The 23,413-nt window shown below is 40.6% G+C and overlaps 1 protein-coding gene across 2 annotated transcripts in view; it reads left to right on the top strand.

The window, feature by feature from the left end:
• Window positions 1-23,413, top strand: part of trappc9 (trafficking protein particle complex 9) — a 212,507-nt gene that overhangs the window by 119,217 nt on the left and 69,877 nt on the right. For both annotated transcript variants that reach the window (XM_034599381.1, XM_034599380.1), the window contains 2 exons: window positions 8,177-8,330; window positions 13,806-13,896. In XM_034599381.1, the coding sequence (XP_034455272.1) occupies window positions 8,177-8,330; window positions 13,806-13,896 (245 nt within the window). The remainder of the gene's footprint in view (window positions 1-8,176; window positions 8,331-13,805; window positions 13,897-23,413) is intronic.

The following is a 23,413-nucleotide window of genomic DNA, read 5'->3' as shown; positions in this document are numbered from 1 at the left end:
GCAAATAATTTGTTGTTGTGTAGCAGGCTGTGTAGGGTATAATTCAAACTGCACACATTGCTCGCAGCATGCTCACAGTCGCACACCGGAGATAACCAGCACAGATCACAGCAAAACCTTAGGAAGATCTCGCTCAGACACTCGGCAGCAGTATATTTGCTGCTGTAATGCAACAGTTACAGAAAAAAGTATAAAGCATCATTGTCGTCAGATTTATTTTTTGTGTCTTCTAATAATCTGCATAAATTGTTGTATTTTTACGAGGTCAAATTTCTTGTGTCTTCACAGCTCTGGGGTGTTTGAACAGGCTGTTATTTTGTGTCCACGGCAGAGCTGGTGGACCTCACAGTTGAGATGATTCACAGCCTGGCAGTGGTTGGATGGAAAGCGACCTCCATATGCTTTAATGTGATTATCATGTACTCCTGCTCTGATGCAACACAGAATTTAATTTGGAAGGGGTCATTTCACTGTGACCGGCTCATCCTAAGCCAGTGTTGTGACTGCCATTAGAAAAAGGCTTCGCTGCCACAGCTTCCTGCAGGATGGTGGTTATTAGCAATATAGTGTCAGAAGGTGGACAGAGTGAAATTTAGTGTTACGGGTCTGCTCTGCTTTTAGATGTGTGTTATTTTGTCTATAACATAAAATAAAAGAGAGCTCAGTCCCCATCCAGACGAGACCATCCAAATACCTAACCATCCGTTTGTTACCGTTTAGTTGAGTTGACATGCATTTTTTTCCGTCTCCTGTATTTTTGTTCAAATAACATCAGTGCTCAAACTAATGCCGATATTTAACCATCTTTTTTGTTTGGTTCAGTGGTGAGCAGCTTTGTCTTATTTAATAAACAGACGAGTTTTACTTCCCTTTACTATCTGCTCCTGTGAACATTAACACTTTGTTAAGTTTAAGGGAAGATTATGGGCTGGTTTGTGGCATTAGACAGAATATATCTTTACCCAAAACTTATATACTTTCTAAACTTTAACCAAAAGTTTAAGCAAGAGTTTCCATCGCCTGACATGGGACACAGGACTCAGACTCCACTTTCCTGTGCCCACCCGTCTATCACGAGTGCAGCAATTGAAGAGAAACCTTCTAGATTGAAGAAATAAGAAAAATGCTGCCAGTGAATGCAGTCCAGGCAGCAGTGATTCTTCAAAATTATAATAAAGAGATGTTGATTGTGACAGGTGTTGAATATTAATTCCAACCACAGCGACATAGTTTAATTTTACTTCTCCTCACTGTTCATTTTAACATAACACTATAATATAAACTCAAATAGTTCCTTTGTGGAAATAGCACTGGACATGACTCTGAGTTATGCTATGTGCTTTCAACATGCTCAGACCATAGACTATATAAAGAAGATAATGTGTCTCCACCTACTCCCACTATCCTCAGATGAAGCTGAAATACCCTGGATATGAATGCCAGCATTTTGCACTGATGGCTTCATTTTGGGCCAGAGTCTGCGCAATGGGGGGGATGCGGGGATGGAGTCTCGGTAGCGTGGTTCTGTTGATACACGCGCCTCACCAGTCAAGAGTCAGTTTAAGATGTATATCAAAAAAGTGACATTGATATTTAAGTTTGAAACTATGTCCCATCCATTAACATGGAGGAGGCAGGAGTTATGACCTATACTGCAGCCAGCCACCAGGTGGCAATCGGGATGCTTCGACTTCACTTTTGGGGAGCTGTCATGTCGTCCATCTTTACAGACAAGTCTATGACTCCAACCATAAGAGACCTCTTTAACACACCTCCGCTTTACAATCTACCCTCATTGTGAGTCATAAAAATTCCGAATAGATTTTGGATAGAAAACAAAAATAAAATGTTTTTTGCATCTGACAAAATTGCCTCTTGGCCAGTCCCCCCTGCAAACCGCCACATGCTGACAGGCAGATAGAGATCTCTATCAGTATGCATGAACACAGATTACATCCCTTATTCTGCAGATCTTGCCCTCATCCATGCATGTCTTGGCTGGATTTATTTGGATGCAAGCTGATTCACACCTTACCCCTTTGAACAGATCGAAATTTGGGGTGAAATTGTTGCATCCATCCATCTATCCGTCCAATCTCCCATCTCCCCATGCCTCCGTTTTCATCCTGGGAAATAAAGGCCAAGCAGGCTCTTATCAGTGAAGGGCTGGAAGGAGGCAGGGAGGTGAAATGAACTGGGAATTAGGCCTAGAGACGTTCCATGGTGGCCCCGGCTCAACACACAGGTTATTATTAAAAGCCTTGTAATAGGTTAGATTAGTCTCCAGATATGGCCTAATCCTTGAAAGACTCTGCAATCAAATTAATGGAAAAAGAAGATGGTGGGAGTGGTAGTGGCTAGGCTTGGCCTGTTAATGCTCTCCTGCCTTAGTAAAAAGCTCTTTTAGAGCTTTTAGTGCTTAGGGGGTTAGATGTGGTCTTTGTTGCAGTGATAACCGCTGTGGACTTACTCACACTCAATATTATCCTGCTTTTATTTGCATTGTATCACAAAGTGGATTAAACAGTCATTAGATTTTTCTTTCTAGAAAATGACCAAGGAAAAAAGATATTGGCTCAGATTAGCTGTTCTCAACAGCTTTCAAATCTGCATTTACAACTCTCAAAAATGTAGGTTTATATAAGGTATTTCAAAATTTAACAACTTCGTAATTTTTTTAAAATGACAGTCATGGAGCTGTCATTACTAAAGAAATATAATATATTTTATAATAATATCAATAATAAGCATCATTATCATAATATTATATTGCTCAGTGAAGGCAGCTGGTACAATGGTACAAAAACAAAAAATCACCTAATTTGCCCCCTGGTGGTTGGCTGCAGTATAGGTCATAAACCCCACCTCCTCCATGTTAGTTGTTGGTACAATGACCAAACAAATTTTTCTCAAAGATGGTTTCTGTCATTTTAGGTAGTTCTTATCACACAAATGTATGTTCAACTGTTAATTTTTCCGGTAAGTTTGGTTGTAATTACTTATTTGATTTTGTTGATTCATGGTGAAACATCATGATTAATGCCGACACTCTACTGCCTTCTTGCTCTGAATAATGGCCTTACTACTATATGGCAGCGTCCCTGGATATTTTGGCTTAATTTATGGATAGTGGGAATAATTTGAGATGTGTTGTCCATATACAGTCTATGGTATTTAATATGCAGTGAGCACATTTATATCTATATAACATATGTCACATAATTTTCAAATCCAAGTGTAAGAGAACAGAATTGGCTCAGACTTCTGTACAGCTACTGTTGTGCTCTGTAGCCTTTGTTAGCCTCTTTGTTCGCAAACCTGTTATTTTCCTTTTTAGTCTGGTTTTTATGTTTAGCACAGAAGCAAAAAGGATTAGGATTCAACTAAAATTTCACAAAATGAATGCAGTTACAAATGAGAAAATTCTTTATTCTGCCAGTTTAACATGAAGTCGTGCATGCTCATCACTGCTGTAATGCTGAATGTTTTATTTCCTGAAAGACATTCCCTTTTTCATATTACCTCCCATTTGAAGTGAAACTCTGAGTGTTCGGTGTATGGCTGTTACTAATTACCTGTCCAAAGAAAACCAGTCCCAGGCCTGGCCAGACACCGCCTTCCCATTTAGAGGCCATTTGCATTGTTGGAACATGGTATTTTTAGACTTGGCATGTAATGTGTGCTTTTGAAGATGACTGAATGAAAAGCAGTGTCCATTTGAAGGTGGGACTTCAGTCGGTGACATAAGCCTTGTGCCACTAATCTTCAAAGGCAGATGTAGTTGAGTCTGGTGCGGCAAGACCAGGAGCTTCGCTTTCGTCTTTGTCTTGAAGTCTTAATTACTATTTAATATGCGTACTGCTTTCTTGTAAAGGCTGTGAAATGATAATTGCATTGCCTTCTCTCCTCTTCCTCACTTTGATGTGTCTGTGTGTGTGTGTCTAGACTCATCAAGACCCACAAGAGATTTTTGTTCCTCGTAGTGTAATGCCAGTAACAATGTGCAATACTGCATGTAAGACAGGTCAGGAAGCAGGTCTTCACTAAACTTGTGTGTTGGCTATTGTGAAATTTAAAACAACAAAATGACCAAACAAATCAAATTCAAGATCTTACATTCAGACATTTGGAACCAAATCTCTCATTATATAAAGATTAGTGCAGTGCCTGTTCTATGCACACCTGTTTGGAATGGGCTGTTTGTTTTGCCTGTGATGATGCTGGTTGCAGTTTTCTTTCTGAAACTGTCAAAGTGACCTGCAGTAATTGAGCCGCAGCAGATAAAAGTCCGGCTGCGTTACTCAGTCGGCAGAACCATAAAGCTGCTGCACAGAGAGCTGTTCACCTGTTTTTTTCAAATCAGTTGTTGTTCCCAAGGTCGGGAACATGCCCGTTGTCGTGATCAACAACATCAGCCACGTTGATCCCAGCTCCCAGAACGTTGGTCGCCCTTTTTATTCAAAGTTTATAAATACCAATACCAAGTGTGAAGTCAATAAGATGAATGGTTCTCCAGATGTGCGAGTCACAGACAGATATTTTAGTTTTTTATGGATGGATGATTTACGATTTGCTAGTTTGGTACCACGTTCTTATGATCTCTGTTCATGTGGTAATGAATCGCTTTAGAGCTGAGTTAAAAACCACAACAAAGCCAGTGCAGCCAATCTGACTGTGCTGCCTCTATAACTCTCTCAGTAAAAATGACTCCTTAGGGAGCCATCGCAGCCTCAGAACTCAAACCCAGAGATGAGCCTACTAATCAATACATTGCTCCACTGTCTTTTGCCTATCAAACAGAATGAAAAAAGATAAACACTCGCACTAAACAAGAATTTGCTCATGACGAAACCATTTCCACTGGTCAGCATGGTTCCTGTCTAAGACGCTGCTTTTTATAAGAACCTTTTTATAGTAAGCTGGTCTCTTGTGGAGATGGTGATCCAGGTAACTCGCAGTAAGCTGCCGATCTCTTAGTCACGTTGTGTCATTTCTCTAGGGAATGATAAGAGTGTTGAGGGTGTGGAAAAAATTGACTCCAGGTCAGACCGTTTTTTGCTCTGGTCTCCTTGTGTGAAGATAATGCTGATGGTGTCTTTCTGCCAGTTAAACACTTGAGGCAAAGCTCTATCACTCACTGTGACGTGAGTAAGAGGCCTGAGACATATCTCTCGCCCCTATGAAGTGCTCATCTGTTGTGCCTATAACACACTGTGCAGTCTATTTTCAATACATATCTCCAGGTTTTGTGACCTTAGGTGTTTAGATAAGTTGGAGGATTGTATGCTACTTTAAGGCCAAGAAAACCCTCCTTTTAGGACTCGCTCAGTCTCCACCAGCTCTTGAGTTGTGGATTTTTAGTTTCATTTTCTTCTAACTTTGGCTGTCTGAGGTTTGATTGACTGCTGAGAACCGGTTCTGCTGCTGCTGCATGAAATGGGGGATACTGTGTGAGCAGAATTTGCAAACAATGACCTAAAATAAACTATAAAGCTCTGTCGTTCTGAAGAGAACTGCACAGCTTCACTTCAAGAAACCAATTGTACATACATTTTGTAGTAAAGTTTGATAAATAAGCTTCTTAAAACACCTTGGAGATCAACAATAATGTGACCTCTGTAGCATATTTCAAAGTAGCGTTGCTTGTTTTGTTTTTTCGCCCGAAACTCCACCGTTTTGTCTCAGTCTTTCACCCCCCCTTGGGGCCATGTTAAGCCGCAACTGTTTTTAGCTAAAATTGTGGGTAATATACCTCAGCAGGTGATAGTGGATAGAAAATGTTGGTGACTAGCTGGTGTACATAGTCAACCATCTAGCAGCCAAAGAGCCATGAATATCCTTCCAATAAAAGGACTCTACATTTGTAAATGGACAACTCTTTGTTTATTTAGCAACAGTAATATGTCACTGTTTTGTTCAGTTTTTCCTTCTGCTCATAAATAAAATAAAGAAGCCACAATATTGCTTTAATGCTTGCTGGTATATAACAGTGTTTTGGTATTTTATTGTGTTAGAGCAGTTGTCAGGTTTCTTCCAGGATGCATCAAGTGTTGACCTTCTCATCCTATATTACTCTCCTCTTTTCCATCAAGATATCATACCACCATCTACTGCCTTAATTTGCATATCACTCTAAAGAGATTTATCAAGTCTGTCAGAGATACATCCGATTGATATTTTCTTTATTGAATGCAGGGCCTGAATAGATAGTAATTAGAGTTGGGCGTTGGGGTCATTTTAATGGCCTGAGCTCAGTTTGTTGCACCTACACTGTGAATCCTGGATGTGGCACTCGGTGCAACCTCGGGCTACGCACTCTCTGGCTCTTGTTAATAAATAACTTAGAAACACCCTCCGTACAGAGGGGGGAGCTTGGGCCTAAGGGTGTTTGCTCAGACTAGATAAATAATTTATCACTTGCCAAGCCACACAAATCAGCCTGCATTGTTTGTCATCAGGCAGAAATGTGAGCAAGGTTCTCCTCAGAAATATTTCGGAGACGACGATGAGCATAGGCCTCTGTTATCCATCAAGGGTTATTGCTACTGTCAATGCAGGAAGTCTGTTAGAATCCAGTAGAATCTGTGAATTTTCTCACCGAGGCAAAGTAAATATAAAGACAACATGCATTATTTACATTGACCACCAATAAGCTGTCCTGACTCTTCATCCCTCCTCTGTCTGAATAGAAATGACTCCATACGAGAGTAATAGTGTTTAGACTGTCATGCTACAAGAGATATTGGTATGAATACATTTTTTTTTTTTAAATGTGTGAACTAAAGACCTTATACAAACTTACCAATGCTGTAGCTAGCGACGAGTTAGCAAACTCACTTGCTTTTACTCCCCTTCACTGCTTCCTTAGTGAGTGAAATAGTGGAAAGTCCTGAGTAAAAATCTCAGGGGGATTAAACGGCACAGTACAAAGAACATGGAAAGAAGTTTCAGAAGTTGTTCAATCAAATCTTATTAGTAAAACCCATATTCACAAAACACAATTTGCCTCATAGGGCTTAACAAGATACAACATCCTCTGCCCTTAACCCTCAGCAGGAAGGAAAAACTACTACAAATATAAAGTTTTAGCATTGCATAAAAGGTACAAAATTCAGAGATAGTCTCATGTGAGCAACCCTTCTCCTTGGATTGAGCAAAGTGAAATACCTGTTGCGTATAACAGAGCACGCCGATAAAATTATATTATTAAAACATTTATAAGAATAGAAGGTGTCCAACATAAATAGATCAATGTTATACATTTTTATACAAAAGAAAATGTCTGACAGAGATGAAGGGAGCAGCAATGACAGCCCTGAGGAATCATAATACACAATCAGCTGCCAGCACGATCCACACTGCCCCCGTGTTAGTGTTAGCATCATCGGCTACACAAGTCATCATACTCATAGTCCACAGTCAGTAAACCTCTACAAATAATAAGCTGTTTCTTGTTGTTGTGTTACTTGACATGTGGTTAATTCTATTCATGTCCAATATGTTTTATATCATTTGTTTCCCTTTTGGTTTTATAATTAAACACAAACACATTTACATTTGCTGTCTGGATTACTGAAATTGATTTAATACATTGTGTTTGGATTCTACAGTATTTAAAAAAAATGTTTTTAGTTATGAATTTCACTTTGTCATGATCTTCAACCTCTAAAGGAGATCTAGCAGCAAACTACTGGAAGTAACTGATTACAGTTATTTATTTTAATTGATTATCAATAAATTGCTGCCTTTCTCTCTTTTAAATGTTCGTCTTTGGACTCATGTGAACCAAATGTTTGTCCATCTTTATTAAGAAGTTTAACTATTTATTGAGAAATAGCAAACAGTATATTGACAACAAAAATACCCTTGCACTTGAATCATTGACATTTTAGAAGACTTGAAAATCACCAAAGCTACAGTTGGCTCAAACATCTGTATCAGCAGTTTTGAATTTATACATGTGAGCCCTTGAAAGTCAGTCAATTGAACCTTCATTAACTTAACTTGTGCATGAAGTTTAAAATGCCAGTTATGCAAGGGTCATTCCCAGTGTCACAAAGCGGATACTGTGGCATTCCTTTTGGCCAGTGAGCACTTACATAAGCAGAAACATGTGTGTGTGTGTGTGTGTGTGTGTGTGTGTCTCTATAAGTGCTGTTCCCATCTCTTGTTGCAGAATGGCCATCCAGGTTGACAAGTTTGACTTTGAGAGTCTGCCACAGCCGGACCAGGAGACAGCTCGCTTCACTAACCCCAAACAGCTGGAGGAGGAGCGGCAGCACGCCCAGGGCTGCCAGATCAACAGCAAGCTGGGCATCTGTTGGAGCATCATATCCTTTCAGGGGCTCCATGTACAGGAGAATTATATTAGAGGAAGCAGCTTGAACAGATCATTGCGGATTAGAAAGTAGACGGAGACGGTAAAAGTTTACATTAGTAGGTAAGTGCCCTTGGTACTGTGTCTCCTGTAACAGTCATAGGTGATGATGTCCACAAGTTCTGAGTGGTGAAACAGATTTCATCACTGTTGCATCTTTTACATTTTTTTCGGTCAGATCAGAGATACAGAACATCTGGATGCTACATCTGGAGGCCCTCTGGCCAGCAGGGAACTAGTTCTCTTTCAGTGACAGATGGGAAAACGTATGGGGGAGTATTTGCCACTCTGACACTCTGAAGCAATGTGTGTGTGCGTGTGTGCGTGCGTGCGTGCGTGGGTTTGTGTGTGCGTGCATGCGTGCGTGCGTGTGTGTAAGTGTGTAAGAATTCACCTAATTAAAAAAAAAATTGGAAACCATGACAATGAAAGCAGAACAATCTAATAATAAGAGAGATGGGAGGTCTTTTTATTTTCTTTTGGGAAGCTGGAACTTGTTTAGGGATAGTTCACCCAAAAATTTTAATTTCCTCATTATCGACTCACCACTATGCTGATGGAGAAAAGAGCATGCTGCTCACCAATAAAAAAAGTACATGACCAGTTATGGAATATTGCAACAATACAAACTTTCCTCAGGTGGAGAGTCCTATCACTGCTGCACTAGAGAGGGAATGAATTCCCCAAACAAATCAAGGCACTCTACTTTGTTAAAGCACAAAAGTTTTACAGTCTTAAATGCACTTATTAAAAACAAGACCAATGTACAGTTACTGAGCCATTGGGCACTTTCACACCTACCTTGTTTGAACTGGACCTTCAGACTTTTCAGTTTTGTCCGAGCTAAAATTATAGCAGCGAAAGGTTCCTTGGACCAATGACCAAATTTGTCTCCAACCAAAAGAGGTGTTCTCGGCGTGGATCGAGATGTGTCTTGGGATAGTTTGGACTATTGGACCAACAGGAGAAAGTTGAGACAGCATTGAACAACAAAAGGTGAGCAGAGTTGTTTGCAGGATTTGCAGTCGACTCAGATGAAATGATGTTTGCAGCAATTTGATCATAACTCAAACTAGTGTTGAATACTGCGCCTGAAGTTAGGGATGCTGGTAGTCATACCATAACGATATTACAGTGGCGATAAAATTCAACAAATTAACCAGTTCATTAATTTTCATTCACACGGCAACACTACTACCGGCCGTATAGAAAACAAGCTGACGACTGACAAGTTGTAATTCATGAGAAACTCCTGCGCAAGGAATAGTGTGTCATTGAGAAAATCAAAAACTACGTTCCTGAAGCCAAGATTCTGGTAAAGTTCATGAGTTTCATTACATGTCCCTGCCAAAAACGAGCTGCTCCTCATCACGCATCATCCTACCTTGTATCAGCCCATGCCCCATCAGTTGGCAGTTACCGGTGCACATATTTAGAGATTTAAGAACTGCCTGTCAGATCGTTGGAAAGCATGGTGTGCAATTAATGATGAATCCAATCTCCGAGCTGCTGAAGTTGCCATTGTATTTTTTCCTCTTTATGAAGGCGTAAACACTCCCATCATTATGTGCATTGTTTTATCTACAAGTGCACTTGGCAGCATGTAGGCAGGATTGAAAGAAGAAACATTGCATACAAATGTATTCCCAGCAGCAAGTTTGATCGGGCTCCTGCAGCAAAAATGAAAAATACAAAAAACAGCCTCAATTGGCCTGTTTGGTCGTTTTTGGTCTGACTTGGAAAAAATGGGATGATAGTAATGTGTGAATTTAAGGTTTCTTTTGAAGCTAAGCAGCATATAGACAGACTCTCTATCAACAGACGGGTCCTGTAGCTGCTCAGTAGACACTGGAACAAACCAAAGCAAACAAAAAGTGGAAAATTGAATGGCAGTCTTGTAACCTTCATCAAAGGATCTTTATCTCAATCACAGATGCAAGTCTCGTCTTCAGATCCAAACTCATTTTGATAAAATAGAACTATTGAGTCAACTCCAAATTCATGGTCAATGGACTGACACCAACATTGCCACATGATGTTATCAAGTTAAGTCTCGATGCTATCGTCTGCTGCACAGGAAGACACTTCTCTGGCTGCAGATAGGGACTTGGCTGTCGACAGTCATCTGAGCAGTGCTGTGTAATTTCTGCTTCAGGCTGGATTTTCTCTTTACAACACGGAACACAAGAGAAATAAAAAGATTTGATTACAGTGCATGTCACACTCAGAAGCACTCGCTTGGCCTTGAGCAAAGTAACAGTCACTTTAATTTGCAATTTATAAGGTCCCTACAGTATTATTCCTGTTTTGTAGATAGCGTTAGTTGTGGTGACTCCCTCATTGGAAATGACTGCCATAGTGCAGGCTCTGAGCAGAATAATAGAAAGGAAGGTGGGGGGGGCTATATATGCATGACCTCCCCTTGAGGAAGTCACTGCTTAGTTCGTGATTCTTTTTCGAAGAAGAAGTTCATTTGATTCTCAAAGCTGTCTTAACCAGCACTAATATCCCCTTCACAGTTGATTATTATTAATATAACTTATGATAAGATGTTGTAGCTAGCAGAACAGAGTATGGTTTTTCCAACATTTTCCAAAGCGGTGTCAGGAGACCAACACAGATGTCAAGAGAGTTTGTGGCGATAAGAGCAGACACCGGTGTCTGTGTGTTGTCAAGAAAATCGTGTGATCTCTGCAGTGGAGTTAATACGTTGCTTCCTGCCTCTGTCCGCTTCAACTCTCGCCTGAATAATGCAGAGGATTTGAGGCTGTTGTGAACGCGTCTGTGCAGAGAATCTCCCGCTGCGTTTGAAAGGCAAACTGTGGGTAAACTCTGTTGCCAAATCTCCGGTTTTTACCCGCAGGTCATTTCTGAAAAAGGCTATAGATCTATGTGCCCTCCTGCCTGCTCATGGGCTCTGTGTTTTTACTACAACTCAAATGTGACTGTAAGGTTGCTAATAAAGCTCACGAGCTGTCATCAATCACAAACAAGTGACCAAAATGGCAGCAAAATCCAACACTTTGGTGGCATTTATCTTTAAAAAGAAACACTGAAGAGAAGTGTTAAGTTTTGTGTTAATGTACAAAATGACTCGCCCAAGTTCCTTTGCCGGGAAGCGCTCTGATCCAACAAACTGAAAAGTTTAAATGATTATTGATCGCCCATACAGTGACAGAGGTTTCAGGATTTCTCGGCTCTGTGGCAGACTCAGGAAATGTACTGGTTAAATGTTCTGCTCATAAACATAACGTGATTTATGATGCACTGCAACTGACCATTTTAACATGTGATCCTGTTTTAACCACAAATTGATCCTATGATCAGTTAATGTTTATCAATCCCTCATTTGTAAGTGACATTGTGCTGCATTGCTGCAACTTTAAAGTACAAGTGTAAAACTAGTGACAATGTTTACATGTTGATGTTTAGCAGGTAGCACTGTAATTACCAGGTTCACCGTCATACCTTGCCACGTTAGCATGCTCACAACTTCCTGTAGCACTAAACCCCCAGTGGACCTTGTGGCTAATTGGAATTGTATTGTTTTATTATTTATTTGTTGGTAATATAACCATCGACTGTATAGAAAGATGGACAACATGAATGCACAGTGGAGCCAAAGCATCTGGATCACCCCCTGGTGGCTGGCCGGTTGCTGTATAAGTCATTATTCATGCCTCCGCCATTATTTGATCGTACAGATGGTTCTTGGTTCTTATTTGGTGTTTAAAACTGAGTCTGACTCCTGATAGGTCGAGTGCATGTATCAGCTGCATCGCAATACTGCATCACCGATTGCTACTGCACAGATTCTGGCTCCAAATGCACAACCTGGCAGGATTCATTTCTGGATAGTGGAGACTCATCGTCCATATATATATTTTTATAAAGCCTGTAGTCATAAATATGGTCTCAGGTATGGTTAGATTTTGACCTGATGGTTGGAGGCCAAGTCAGGGGATCAGCAAAGTCATGAGAATTTATCCTCTAGGGACCTTGAATATCTCCCGCTTATTTCATAGCAATCCACCCCACAGTGGAGACGTCTTACTGTAGCCACGGTGCTGCCAGAATGTACGGTGTGATTAATATTTCATTCACCCATATTGGTATGTGAGGAATATGTTATAAAGCTATAAGATGCATGTGTGAAAACTCGTACACGTTGAAACTGACGGTTTCACTGTAAGTTGCAGGAGAAAATCAGTAGCTCAGGCCGGTGATCGAGGAGCCACTCGTTTGCTGCTGTTACCCAACAGTCCCGCTGAAGCCTTGAATTAGAAGCTCCGCGTGTTCGTGCTTCGGGTGATCAAAGCCACTGCCATTGTTCATTAGAAAGAGAAAGCAGGTGCATGTTGTGACATGTGGTTTATTATGATCCAGACTCGGGGTTTGGAAATGATCCAGCCGGCACAGCAGAAGCACCTCTCAGCACAGTATGTTTTATCTCTAAATGCCCCCCCCCCCCCTCTCTCTCTCCCTCTCTGCATGTGTACTGTACTCTCCCTCAAAGGTTAATAGACACAGGTTGGGTGCTCTGGGCACTGCTCGTCTCACCCATTATTCCAAATGTCAGCTGTGTAAATGATCAGCGTCGTCCTTATCATCACATATTATCTGGGTAATTGCTCTCTGACAGTCATATTTGTTTTGATGCCGCATTCATACATTGATAGCCTCCCCCGCGATCGTTTTAATGCTGGCGTTGTAGTCAGGTTACGGAAACACGCTCGCCATGTCACCTTTGGCGTCTAAATGAATGCACAACACAAAGATTTGTGATGCAGTCAATTTGTGTGGCTTTTTTTCATTAAAAAAACCCCCCGCAGCATTAAACTGGAGTAATAAGTGCTATACACCAGTCTGAATAAACTATATTCTTACAATTTTTCTCTTTATTCCCTACTGATGTTTCCATTTTGTTTTTGCATAGTTCACCTGCAACTACTATTACAAGTATCTAATGTATTTATGACTGAAGTGACGAAAGCTCTTAATTTTTCTCTTTTTAATGTTTGTGTAACACAGGGAGCATCCACACACTGAATCCTTACCATTGGTTAATGTTTTAGGAACTGCTTGACACACGCACACAAAACATATAAATCTATTGAAATAAAAAACTTCTGATGTGTGCTGGATCAACAAAACACCACAAAACGGTTGAATAAGATAAAATCTGCACACATGAAGCTCCCGGTAAAGGTTTTATTAGCTAGTGATGTTTCAAGCACTGGGCTCTTCCTCAGACTTCTGATAAAGAAACACCATCTTAAAAACACACAATGCATTCTTTTATAATTACGGAGCAATGTATTTTTTTTTCTAACTTCTGGTGATGTAAGTAAAATGTTGTGTATGTTTATGAAGAGTTTCCCATGTTGATTATTCCCTCGAAATGCTAATTGTCCTTGACCGGTCGCACCCCTCTCTGCGGCGCTGTGGAGAGGCCAGCGTGGAGGGAGTCCTCAACCAGCTGGTCCTGGAGCACCTACAGCTAGCTCCTCTACAGTGGGGTGAGTACACGTGTGTGTGTGTGTGTGTGTGTGGGTGGGTGTGGGTGGGTGTGGGTGGGTGGGTGGGTGAAGATACAGAAAGTTTGCACTCCCTTTTCATACTTTTACGAAGGCTTCAACATGAAATTGTCAATATAATACAAAGTCAATGGAACAAAAGGAAAAGTTTAAATTAAGTTGTTGCGAGTGTTGTTCTTTAGATTTAATTCCATGCTCCATCTTTTACGTTTCCCATGATTATGTTTGTCTGCCAATCCCAGTAATCTAGGCGGTTCCATCTCCTTACCTGTCAGTTAGTGCATAAACCTCCAGTAGTGGTCTCAAGCCATGTTTTTTATTTGCATTCATAATGTGATACATGCTATTTTAGAGAAGTGTAGACAGCAGCTCGGGAAAATGTGTGAGTCACGGGGGACACGCTGTATTTGTAGGAGCACTCGTCGGTCACACCATCTGTGATCATCCTCTCAAATCACTTTTGATTTACTGCGGGTGTTTGTTTTCTGAGATTCCCGGCCTCTCTTTGGGCGCTGCCAGCATTTTGATTAGTCAGCTGGGGCTGTCCTGCTTTTGCAAAAGCCTTAAAAAAAAAAAAAAAAGAAGGAAATAAATGATGCGGCAACAGCAGATCAAGCATCGGAAATGTGAGAATGTGTTGAGACAGGAGTAAGGAGGGGGATCAAGGCAAATACTTCACCAGATTCGCTGTTATCCAGTTATGACAGCGTTTGACGTGCTCCGCCTTGAATGAGGAAATGTTCCCAGGAGTAAATGCACCCGTCTTTGATCTGATATTCGACATTATGTGTGCAATCTCTGTGCAGGCATTTTCCGTGGTTGTGTGTTTTTTCATGTGTCTTCATTTCTGTGAGGGGATAGTGCTGCAGTTCCAGCTCAGGCCTCTGCAGGCTCTGCTGATTATGGGCCAGATAATTTGCCTCAGCACATTAGGATGCCTTTATCAGGGTGGCCAAGACTATCATAGGCTCAATTATGGGTATAGTTGAGGCATTTCCCCTGTGTCTAGTCCAACCGGGTGCTTTTAAATTCCAGTGTCGCTCTCTGCTTCACACTCAGAGAGATGCTGAGGGAAACATAGCACTTGCTTTTCAAAAAAATCACATTTGTGTTTGATTGCCATGATGATTATGGCCAAAGCTGTGTGTTCTGTTGGGATTATTACCACTTGCTTAGTCATAAATTGAGACAATACAACGGGAATCTTCTTTAAAAGCATAAATATAGATGTTATATTATTATTCTACCTCCTGCAGCTCTTACAGGGAGATGACTTTAGTTTTTTTAGTTGGACACACACACACACGTATGAGGCGCTTAACTTAACCCAGGCCAACAAGTGGCCGTGCTCCTCTGCTCTTTTCTAATCACTCACACGTAGAACTGATCTTTCATGTGTCGTCTCGTGTTGATGTGGCAGGTGAACTGCTTGCGCACAAAATGTTGGACTTTTTTTCAATGTGTCTCATAAACTCTCGAGTGAAACACAAAGTAAACTTCAAGTCCTGCACGTGTCCGAATAACCTTTAGTGTTGGTGTTTATTGTTAGGATGTAAAGTGAGCGCAGGTCAGTGGGGTGGAGTGAGGACGGAGGACTGGGTGATACGATGCGGTACAAGGCCGCCGCTGCAAAATGAACATAGCTGAAACCAGACAGTTCGTGAATGCATGAATTGGGAAAGGTATTCACTCAATTAACCAACATGAGCAACATGCTTGGTTAATTCTCTAGCGCTATATCTGATGTTGACAATCTTCATCGTATTTGGATGCGTTTAATCATTTCTCTAACTTATTACTTATTGTCCTCCAGGAGATGGTAGATTCAGCAACAAAAACTTTCAAATAAAATCTCAACTTTTCAGTGAAAATAAATTCCCTCCGAGTGCACAAGTTTGAATTCATCAATACAGGACCATTGCTGAAATACATTTTTATTAATGTTTTCATCTCATGGTGTATTTTAAAAACTCTCCTGAACCAGTCTTCTGTTTTGAGTGGTTGTAGAAAGTGATCTCATTTCCTCATGCATGCAAAAACGTGTGTGGACTGTATTGTGTAGATGATTGTGAAGCCGATGTGAAAAGGCAGTCTATTGTGGAAATCTGGTGTTTTGCACTTCATTGTAGTCTTGGTGAGTAAAATGAATTTTAGTGCCAAGTACTCTTCTGAAGATTTAAATAGTGAAAGAAGTCAACAGGGCTGAAGAGAATAATGTATCTCTTGTCACAATTTTGGGAGCAGGGTCTGTATGTTCTCCTCAGCTACAGCCGACTATGACCCGGGTGGTGTGAAGATGCAAGCAGGTCTCCACAGAAAAGGTTTAGCTCTGGGTCTGTGTCGCGGTGCCTGAGCACATGATATAAATATGCATTTTAAGAGCCGCCGCTCCCCAGCGCCCTTTTGAGCGGTTTTGTTTACTGTACAGTTTCCGTGTGTGTGCGACTGGCGGTGTGTCAACATCCAGCTGCCAAGTCTACGGTAAATTCCTTGAGGACCATCGCTCTGTGGCTCCCCTGCTTTTCTGAACACTCTCATTCAAAGAGAAATGTTATCGCCTCCAGTTCTGCTCAATCACCAGAGACATTTGGCTACACATTTGTTTATACATACAAGGAATTAGCTATAAGTACAGATATAGAAAATATAAAAATAGGAAACAAAAATATTTAAATCTTATATATATTTCCGCAGGGACTCCCTCCTCCAAAAAAATGTCAGAGAAAACATAAATGTATTGAATTTCCACAACTAAATAAAGGATTGCACAGTTTATTTTTTTTACTTTTCATCACAAAAGTATTGTTCGGATTTTAAAAAATCACTGAGCAAGTTTTCAAATACGGTAACTTAATGGATGCACAAAATCTACAAGAAGTCAACAGTGCGATTGTCTATTTATAGACACTGGGCCTCAGGCTGGGGTTATGAGAAGAGAAAAGAGGCTCTGACATCCTGGCCCATTGTGTGGCATGAGAAACGTGAAGCCTCTTCACAATTTGCTACCATAGAAACCTATGAATATTTGATTACACAGGTTCCAGTAAATGGAGAACATGGAAAGTGCTGGAGTTGTTTTTATGGCTTTGTGTTTGTTTACAAGCTCATAATTATTATTGAATGGGGAGCAAATGGAGGCCATTAGTAAATGATTCTACCTCCGGGAAGGAACAGCCACATGGTCACAGCAGCGCTGCAATAAAGAGAGATCATATATGATGAAACGCACTGCATAATTATAAATGAATAATGCAAGTGCTGTTTTTTTTTTCATTTAGTGATACGTGCTTTTGTTGCTGCTGAATCTCATTTTTCACTCTTAGAGGAACAGCTACAATTCAGTAATTGGGTTAGACATTAAAGCAGATATTATTAATTGTATGTGAGAAGCTAATAAATAGAAAACTATTGACACCAAATTTACCAGAAATAATAACACTGATATTTCTATGCCTTTCCTCTTTTTCTGTAAAATATATGGACAGCTTGAACATTATTTCCTGCCCATATTGAATTCCACACAAGCTGCAATTCTTTAATAAACCCTGCTGTTACATATCATCAGCTGTGACTCCACAAACAGGTTTTTAAAAAATACCTCGTAAATAATGTGATTTCAGCTATAAAACTCCTGAAAGTGCCGTTGATATCATTTTGGATTGATATGCTGCTCTTTCCCTGGCTAATTCTAAAAGGTTTCCACTTGAGTTTCTGTGCTTTTCATTCAATTTTCTGCTCTAGTAGGGAAAGTCCCTGTCTGGACGCTGCCATTTCATTCTGTCATATATGCTAAGAAAAGGAAGTGCAGTAAGAAAAGTGTGCGCGTTGACCGTGGATTTCATGGTGCTTGAAAAGGGTAGGCAGTTTTACAAACAGTCTAAATGTCAGCAGATCTGCAGCCTCGGAGAATCTCAGCTATTGTTTTTTCAGAAGGTTACTGGCTGGCTGGTTTAATTATCTGTGACAAAATTGTACTGCTCTTCCCAAAACTATAAGAGGTACTTGTCATCCTTAAAATTGGAGAAACCAGAGAGAAGGAGGTTGACGTGGGGGGGGGGGCATGGGATGAAACGCACTAAATTAGGTTTTAGAAATCAGCTCTCAGGAGATATTCTTATGAAACCACACGTTTCCTCCATCCCTTTGTACACTAAACAGCAGGGTGACAGAATTTGGTCTTTTTCCAAACTGGACACGACAGTTTGAGTGTTTAATTAAATGCTTACATTTTTTCGTCAAACAGATATGGATTAAAACATTTTACCAGCAGAGTAATTAAAGTTACCCTGGGGAGTTTTCTTCACAACAGACAACTCCCTCTCTCCCCTCAACACTGTGCGCCCATGTTGAGATGTAACAAACAAATACCATTTTTGGGGTTTACGACAACAAGACAACTGTAACTTAAAAATCGAACTCGTCATTTCCACTTCATACATCTCAAAATGTTGTGTCTATGTCCTAAGGTCAGTGCTGGTAACAATGGCTAAGAGCTGTGACATATTTGTTAAACTCATAATATCTAATGTTAATGCATAATGGATAATGTTGGGTCCTTATTATTTAAGAGGCTACTGGGAATAATAAAAACAGCAGTCAAATACTGATTTGGACATCATTAACCATGACAACAGTTAAAGTTTCAAAACATTCAGGCCAAACCCTGTGTTTAATGCATTTCCTCAACATAAATTGTTTGAATTAGAATGCCTTTTCACAAACTTGATTACCCCCGACCAAGGAGGTTACGTTTTCAGCCCTGTTCATGTGTTTGCTTGTTGGTACAATCACAATAAAAGCTACTGGGAGAACTACCACAAGAAGACGTGGTTTGGCTCAAGGAAGAATCCATTAAATATCGGTGTGAAACCGGAACAGGGGGGCGGATCCTGGACGTTTTTATTTCAATTTTTTTTAACATTGTGAAATAGGGTGTTTTCTTTGACATTTTCACTGATTTCTCAGATAATAATATACGAATAAAATCAAACATGCTCTGATGGAGTGTGGTGCAATTTGGTGCAGCTTGATTGAATTACAGGGGACTGTTATGTGCTCTCCTTGGTGCCATACTAATTCTTATTTAAGAGGAAGTCTCATGGGATGCATCACGTTTTTTTTTTGAAAATGATGATCACAATATCAGCATATAGTAATGAATAGCTGTATATAAAAATACACAAACAGTAAACAAAATGTCTGTATAGGGAATGGCACAATAAGGTGGTGATTGAGAGGCATGGAAGAGGGAGCTTTGCTACTTGAATGCCTGTTGTGATGAGGTGTGACGTTTATCTTGTAAATTCTTATAAATATAAATATAGGAGTTTAGTACAGAAATGTAGAGTCCAGAAAAGACTGTGATAAAAAACAAAGTTTCATTCAAAATCACTTCATTATTGTGCTTCATCTTCCGTGTCACCATGTCGCTGAACGATTCCCTCTTACCCCCACAGCAGTTATAATGTGAGAACAGTTGGTATCATTTGTTTTTTTCATTTGTTTTTTTTGCAGCTTGCACATTATGTAAATAGCGCCATTGATTATAGCTCCTCAGCTGTCAAACAGATTAAAGGCAAAGTGGTGCACCTCATGATTGGAGTCGCTGTGTCAACTTAATGGAGTGTTGCTAAACAAACAGTCACCTGACCAATCAAGACGCAGCTCTCGCAGCAGGTGATGATGCTGAAGGAGAACACAAGGTTTCTATCGGACAGGAAGTGTCCATGACCCTTTTGATCCCTGTGGGCATGTATTGAAACATGCAAGCAGTGAAATATAATAAGACAAATAAATAAATACAAATATATATATATTTAATTAAAATGCACCAAGAGTCAGAAATTGATGTAATATTAAAATAAATGTTAAGCCTTATTGACAAATGTCGTGCAAATGCTAAATAGTTAGGAATAATATTTGATCAATACTTGCATGTGGTGATCTGCATAAATTACAAGCCACGTTTAAGCCACTCTGCCTGTGGAGTGCTGTAACCAAGCAGTGAGATGGAAAACAGCGAGCCTGAATGCGGACTTTGCACCCATTGCCCACCCCACCCCCCCCTCCCCAGCCATCAGTCCACCACCAGGAACCCATCTCAATGGAATACAAATTCACCCATGAATGGAAAGACAAATGTTTAGCCTGGGAGCGAGATGGAAAGAGAAGGGTGGGGGCTCTGCTGTAAAAGGCGGAGAGATAATTTAATAAGACAGCGCTTCTGAACCGGCTCACACCGTCGCATTTTTTTCTCCCCCTCTTTCTACCCTGCACACACACACACGGACACACATATACACACACAGATGGACGTTTGGAGCAGTCACAGGCGGTGGCTTTTCAACACTCACCGGGGACGCCTCGTGGAATAATACGCCTTTAAGCCTTTGTCAGGTGCCCAATTGCCATGAGGGCCGCAGGTTTGACAAATGGAGCTGCCAGACAGCCCAGATCCACCTCGCGCTGGAGTCCCGTTGTGGTGATGATGATTAGAAGCACTGACCTGAGAGGGAGAGAGGATGGCAATGAATACATGCATTGGCTGAGATGAAAGACAAGCACTCTGACTGCACCTGTGACTGGCGATATGTCACATCTGTGAGCAGGATCCAAAGTTAACACCCGCCAAGCGCTTAATGTGGGTAGATTTACCTTTTGGCAAGCAGGTGAATGTTTGTACCAAAACAGTCATGTAGTAAAAAACACTATCCTGAGAGCCTGGACCGCATTTTGATTTGCAGGCGCTCTGTTTCTCTCCAAGTTGACCAATGAGTCTGCCATGAAGCTCTGTGCAGCAGATGAGACAGTTTCCCACACATACACACACAGTGACAATATCAACATGGAGTAAGCTGATCTTTCTAATGACAACCCACAGAGGTAGAGGAGGATGAGGGTACTACAAAGGAAAGGTTCTTCTAGAAATGGATATTTGGATCAGAACAGAACGAGGCTGGCTACAGTGTTATGCAGAGGCTGGTGACGACTTGTTCTGTCAGTCGACCGACGACAAAAATGAAAAAATAACTAATTTCTGGTCTCTAAAGTTAACTTAATACAAAATATGTACGGTCGATTATTAGATAAAGACTTTCAGAGTGTATCCTGGCTTTGAATTTGAATAAATTAATATTAATACTGATCAATATCTTAAAATAATTTTGCTTTCAATTTTGCCCCGACCTTTTAAGGATTTGCTGATGGGATTTTTTTCACATTTAACTTTTACCTTCGCTGGTGAGTTGAACAGCTTAATTCGGACTGTGTCTGTGAGCATACATCAACTGCAGGCTCAGTTCCCTGCGCAGCAGTGATAGGGCCTGTGGGAGATGGTAATTTGCCTTTCTAAAGACCAACTTACTCCAGCATGATGTCAGTCCAGTCTGCAAACAGAAGGAAGGAAGGCAAACTTATCCGTGGGCTGTTCTGCATGTCCATGTTTTGTTTTTGATTTCTTTAGTCTGTGCAGTATGTTGAGCTGTGGATAGATGGTGACCTCACCTTTTCCTAGTTACCAGGTTGAATAAGCTGCATCCTTCTAAGACCATAGGAAGGCTAAGAGAGTTTAGATAATGAGTATAATACTAACCTGTTTCTATAAAATGTCTAGTCACCAATGTTCTAGCGTCAACAATCAGTATATGGAAAGCTTGTTAATAGCTGGTGTTCTGGCATAGAGACCAAGAGCAGAGGTGTAGCAACAAAAATCCACTTACATTACTGAACAATAGTTAGAAAACACAAGGTCTCAACATGTTAGGGCTGTTTTTTTTCTTCATTGTTTGTGCTTATTTAAGTTTTGATAATTTTTCATCTCCAGAAGAAGCTGTGTAAAGTCGGATAAATGTCCTTCAGTGAAGTCATCTGAGTCAGCGTTTTGTTGGTTGTGAAGACGCTACACTTGAAAATACAAACATGGCTTGTGAAGTGAGAAAGCAATGAGCTACCCAGACCTCTGGGCCAGCTCCTCATTTTCGAAAGTGCCATAGCAGCTCAAGGCTATGTTCGCTGTCTCTAGCATAGCTCAGCTAAATCTCAGACGTGCAAAGGCCATTTTCTGACATGAACTCTGGAAAATGTCTGCTAAAATTTGCCTTTCACTTGTGAAGGATGCAACAGGATATTGTCCAGGTCACGACAGGAACATGCTCAGAGCATTCAGTTGAAGAGTGGCTCCTAAGTTGAGCATCCAGGAGGCAGGACATAACTTCTGCTGAGGAAATCACAGGGTTTTGTTTCCCACGCATCAACACTGACGGCCCTTATATCTTTATTTCATTCTCTATGGAAAATGTAAGGAAGATGTGTTGGGTTAATGTAGTGCATGTCTTAGAGCAGCTTTACACTACTCTTTAAATTGCTGGTCATTAATTCTGTCTGTAAATCCCCAATAACAACTAATGGCGAAGACACTGAAAAAGTCTTCAATAAAATGAATGGAGAAAAGCAGCAAACTTTTTACCTGAGAGCTGTGCCCAGCAATAGTCTGTGATTTGAACTTGTTCAACAAGTTCCAATCCAATCCAGTTCAGTCTGCCTTGACCCAAAGGAAGACAAAATAAAGAGCTTATTTGCACACCCTGCTTTATTTCAGATTTGTTAGACAATATTGTATTTGGAGCAATGTGACTGGGGACCTGTGCAGGGTTTTCCTCACCTTTTGTTCAGCTGTAATAAGCTCAAGAGAAGCAGCTCTGTTACTAATAGGATTTATTTAACCATTTGTTTTGCCAGGTTATTAACCTAGTAATAGTGTTTTAAGGCAACACTCAATAAAGCAGAATCAGTTAGGTGCGAATAATTTATTTAATTTCCAGTTACAAGTGTCATTGTCCTGACACTGCTAATTCAAAAAGACAATTTTAGCCCTTTGAATGTTTTGGCCATACGTTCACTTCCCTTGTAAGTTGCATGAAATGCAGGCTCCATATCCTAGAGATTTCAGTCCGTGCGTTTTGGAAAATGCTGCATGTAGTAATGAACAGCCAAAGCAGGAAATATTGTTCCATTTCTGTGGCAAAGAAAGAGCGGGTGTCTTTTGGAGAGGTGGATGGGCACATAGCAGTCTTTGTCTTTGTAGTTTATTTGCTATAACATCAATATTTCCCCAGCATTAACCCTGAAATTGTTGCCATGTGCAGACATTATAAGCAAGGTTTAAAAAATGTATAAAAACATTGATATTGGATGTAGTCCTGCCTGTTGCATAGTAATCAAATATTGATGCTCCTAAGATTGTTTTTGAACACCCCAGCAGAATTTGATGCAGGTTTTTTATTTTAGCTGAGCTCAATGATTTTGCAATCTAGTTGAAATATCTCCTCCATGGTTTTGCATGTTGTTTAGGCCTCACTTTATTGCTCCACTCAGGCCTCATGTAGCTGGAAAACTGTCAATAAATGTACAGACCTAAAGGCTTGTATGTCTCCTCTGGTCCATAAATACATACACACTAAACCATCCCGCGCCCTCCATCACCACCCACCTACTGGAGTTC

Source organism: Hippoglossus hippoglossus, chromosome 11, assembly GCF_009819705.1.
Source record: "Hippoglossus hippoglossus isolate fHipHip1 chromosome 11, fHipHip1.pri, whole genome shotgun sequence".
Lineage (NCBI taxonomy): Eukaryota > Metazoa > Chordata > Actinopteri > Pleuronectiformes > Pleuronectidae > Hippoglossus > Hippoglossus hippoglossus.
This window is presented reverse-complemented; position numbering and strand designations above follow the sequence as displayed.